The sequence below is a fragment of the Juglans regia genome, chromosome 2 (genome assembly GCF_001411555.2).
Source record: "Juglans regia cultivar Chandler chromosome 2, Walnut 2.0, whole genome shotgun sequence".
Classification (NCBI taxonomy): domain Eukaryota; kingdom Viridiplantae; phylum Streptophyta; class Magnoliopsida; order Fagales; family Juglandaceae; genus Juglans; species Juglans regia.
Window position 1 is genome coordinate 29,583,976 of NC_049902.1, and position 2,827 is coordinate 29,586,802.

General features: G+C 37.9%; 1 protein-coding gene across 1 annotated transcript; it reads left to right on the forward strand.

Moving 5' to 3' along the window:
* Positions 1-788: 788 nt before the first annotated feature.
* LOC108987130 (ethylene-responsive transcription factor ERF061-like) lies at positions 789-2,488 on the forward strand. Its single transcript, XM_018959992.1, has one exon. The coding sequence runs from the start codon at positions 1,289-1,291 to the stop codon at positions 2,216-2,218; it is 930 nt and encodes a 309-aa protein (XP_018815537.1). The 5' UTR covers positions 789-1,288; the 3' UTR covers positions 2,219-2,488.
* Positions 2,489-2,827: the final 339 nt, after the last annotated feature.

A 2,827-nucleotide genomic window follows, 5' to 3' on the forward strand; every position in this document is an offset into this window, starting at 1 on the left:
TGAAGCGATAGAATTTCTGTAACATCCCTTTTGTTTGGTTAATAGGAAGCCAACAAAAGAAGTAAGGAATTAATTATCAGATCTTTCGCGCAATCTTTCTGCTACTGTACTACAGACAAGTGTACCTTCCAAAGGATATCAGAACATTCAAACTAATTTGTAACCCAAAAAAAATATAAAAAAGGGTTTTACATAATTTTTCCTAACTATATCCCTGGTAACACTATAATTTGAATACAAGAATTAGGAAGTGTTTTATTTATTTTATTATTATAATTTTTTAAAATTTTTATATAAAATATAATAAATTTTTAAATTTTTTTAAATTTTTAAATAATAATAATATTAAAAATAATATTTAATTTAATTTTTTATTTTAATTTTAATTTATCTCATTGAGCACTGCTATGGGTCCCGAATTCGGGACCCATTTTGTGTCCCGAATAAGTATTTTATTTTTTTTTATTTATTTTTTTATGTATTTTTTTAATCATCATAAATATTTTTTAAAAAAATAAAAAAATTACAATATCATTAAAAAATATATTTTTAATCATTCAATAAAAAAAAAAAAAACATTCGGGACACACTTTAGATCCCGAATTCGGGACCCAAAGCATTTCCCTTGTTAGAAAGCCTCAAAGTCATCTCGTAAGAGGCGAGACTCTGTAAAACTCGAGTTAGAACTAATGGAGATTTGACTGTTATGAACAGAGAGAGAGAGAGAGTTAAAAATCAATGTGGAGGGCTATGCCTTTATGATCTCTGCAGCTATAAATACACAAAGAAGTAGACCGAACTTGGTCTCAACTCTCAACACAGTACTTCGAAATATTTGTTGTGAGATTTCGGAAAAGGAAATCTCAATTGGGTCCTCTGCCTCGTACTGCCAAAAACCTTCTGATGCTTCTGTTTTCTTTCATAGTAACTCCGTTCCTTTGTTAAGCTTTCCTTAAGAACCCGAAACTTCTTCTTTGAACCCTGTATCCCTACAGTTCTTCAGTGATCCACTTGACTCCTTCGATCACTCTGTTTCAGAGCTAAAAATTAAGTTCATTTTCTCATTCTTTTTCATCTTCTCTCTGTTTTTGGTAATGAAAGACTATCAAAACTGTCTTCACCCATTTGCAGTTTTTCGTTTTCTTAACCCTTCTGTTCTAATTTCCACCATCTCTTGGGAAAAGAAGGACAGCTTTTAGTGGCCTAGTTTACTGCACATTGATTTCCTACCGATTTGTCTGTTCCAATTTTCACGGAAAACGAACACCGAGAAAAATTTTCATCCACTATGGATACAAGTCGAGACCACAACCTTCCCCTCGCATTCACCGACTGTGCCGATATCCGATCATCGTTATCTCAACTCATATTAACAGGGGGCACCAACACCTTGGATTCAATTTTCTCTCGTTGCGATTCATCAAACACCATCACCAGCCCCATTTTTGAGCCTCTAGGCTCTTCTGTTTACCTCCGCCAAAGAGATCTTCTCCAGAAGTTCTGCCAAGAAAGCAAAGCAAACGGTGCGTTTACTCGCAGTTCGGCGGCCTACCCATTACAGAGCTCTGTGTGCTCAAGCGCTTTCATAAATCCATACAAGAAAAAGTTATACAGAGGAGTGAGGCAGAGGCACTGGGGCAAATGGGTCGCCGAGATTAGACTACCCCAGAATAGAATGAGAGTCTGGTTGGGAACCTTTGACACTGCTGAAGCCGCTGCTTACGCCTACGACCGTGCAGCTTGTAAGCTTCGTGGCGAATATGCGCGCTTGAATTTCCCAAATCTTACGGATCCAAGTGTGTTAGGATTCGGAGATTGTACGAGATTGAATGCCTTGAAGAGCTCGGTGGATTCCAAAATCCAAGCGATTTGTCAGAAGGTGAAAAGAGAGAGAGCTAAAAAGAATGTTAAGAAATGCAGTACAAAGGTTGATGCCAATGGTAGCGAGATTGAGAAGGCAATGAAGGTTGGGCCGTCGTCGTCCTCGTCTTCTTTATCGTTACGGGTGAAGCCGTTGGCTCTCCCTGATAGTTGGGGCAGCGACTTGTTATCATCCGAAGTTTCGGAGGACGAGTTTCTGAAGTGCGAGAAGTCACCGTCCTCTGTTTCAACGGAGTGTCCGATGGCACCGGCAAAGGAACCTGAAACCGAAGGATGTTCGCTGGAGACGATGCCGTCTTTCGATCCCGAATTGATCTGGGAAGTTCTTGCTAATTAGAGGAGAAGTTGTTTCTCAAGCTGAATATGTGAAAAATATTGCAACTTTTTGAGGAGAAAATACCAAGTCAAGTGTAAATGGTAGTGTTGGCGAGAGTTCCGTAGCTATGCCAGAGGTTCTTATGGTTATATTCTCGCCTTCTGTCTATTAGTATGAAGGCATTAAGAATATGTTCTTAGAGGGATTTCATATGTGAATCCCGTTTACCTTTGCCTTATATATTGCTATGTTTTGATTTCTGGAATAAAGTCTTTACAGTTTCGTTTTTTTTTTTTTTGGTTGCCTGAGCATTTAGAAGTACGTTATATTAAATAAGAAGATTGCAGCGAGAAATCAAAGAGGGTAGTAGATTACAAAGATCAGGCCAAGTCATGGTAATAATGTATCACAGAACTTAGGTATTTTTTATACTCAAAGAGGACGGATTTCTTAAATTACAAGTTGGATTTTGGAACACAAGATTGAATTGTTTACTTAATCAGAATGTAAATGAAAATTTGCTTTGACAAGAATGGGCAAAATGTGCCCTTCCACACGACGGAGAGAGTTTAGACCCGGCCGTGTGCCCCCCGGCTTCTTAAACAAACGTAAGAAAGCTTTAGGGGAGGA

What these genes read in the sequence shown, in the direction of transcription:
- LOC108987130 (XM_018959992.1), top strand. Translation starts at nt 1,289, where the DNA reads ATGGATACAAGTCGAGACCACAACCTTCCCCTCGCATTCACCGACTGT.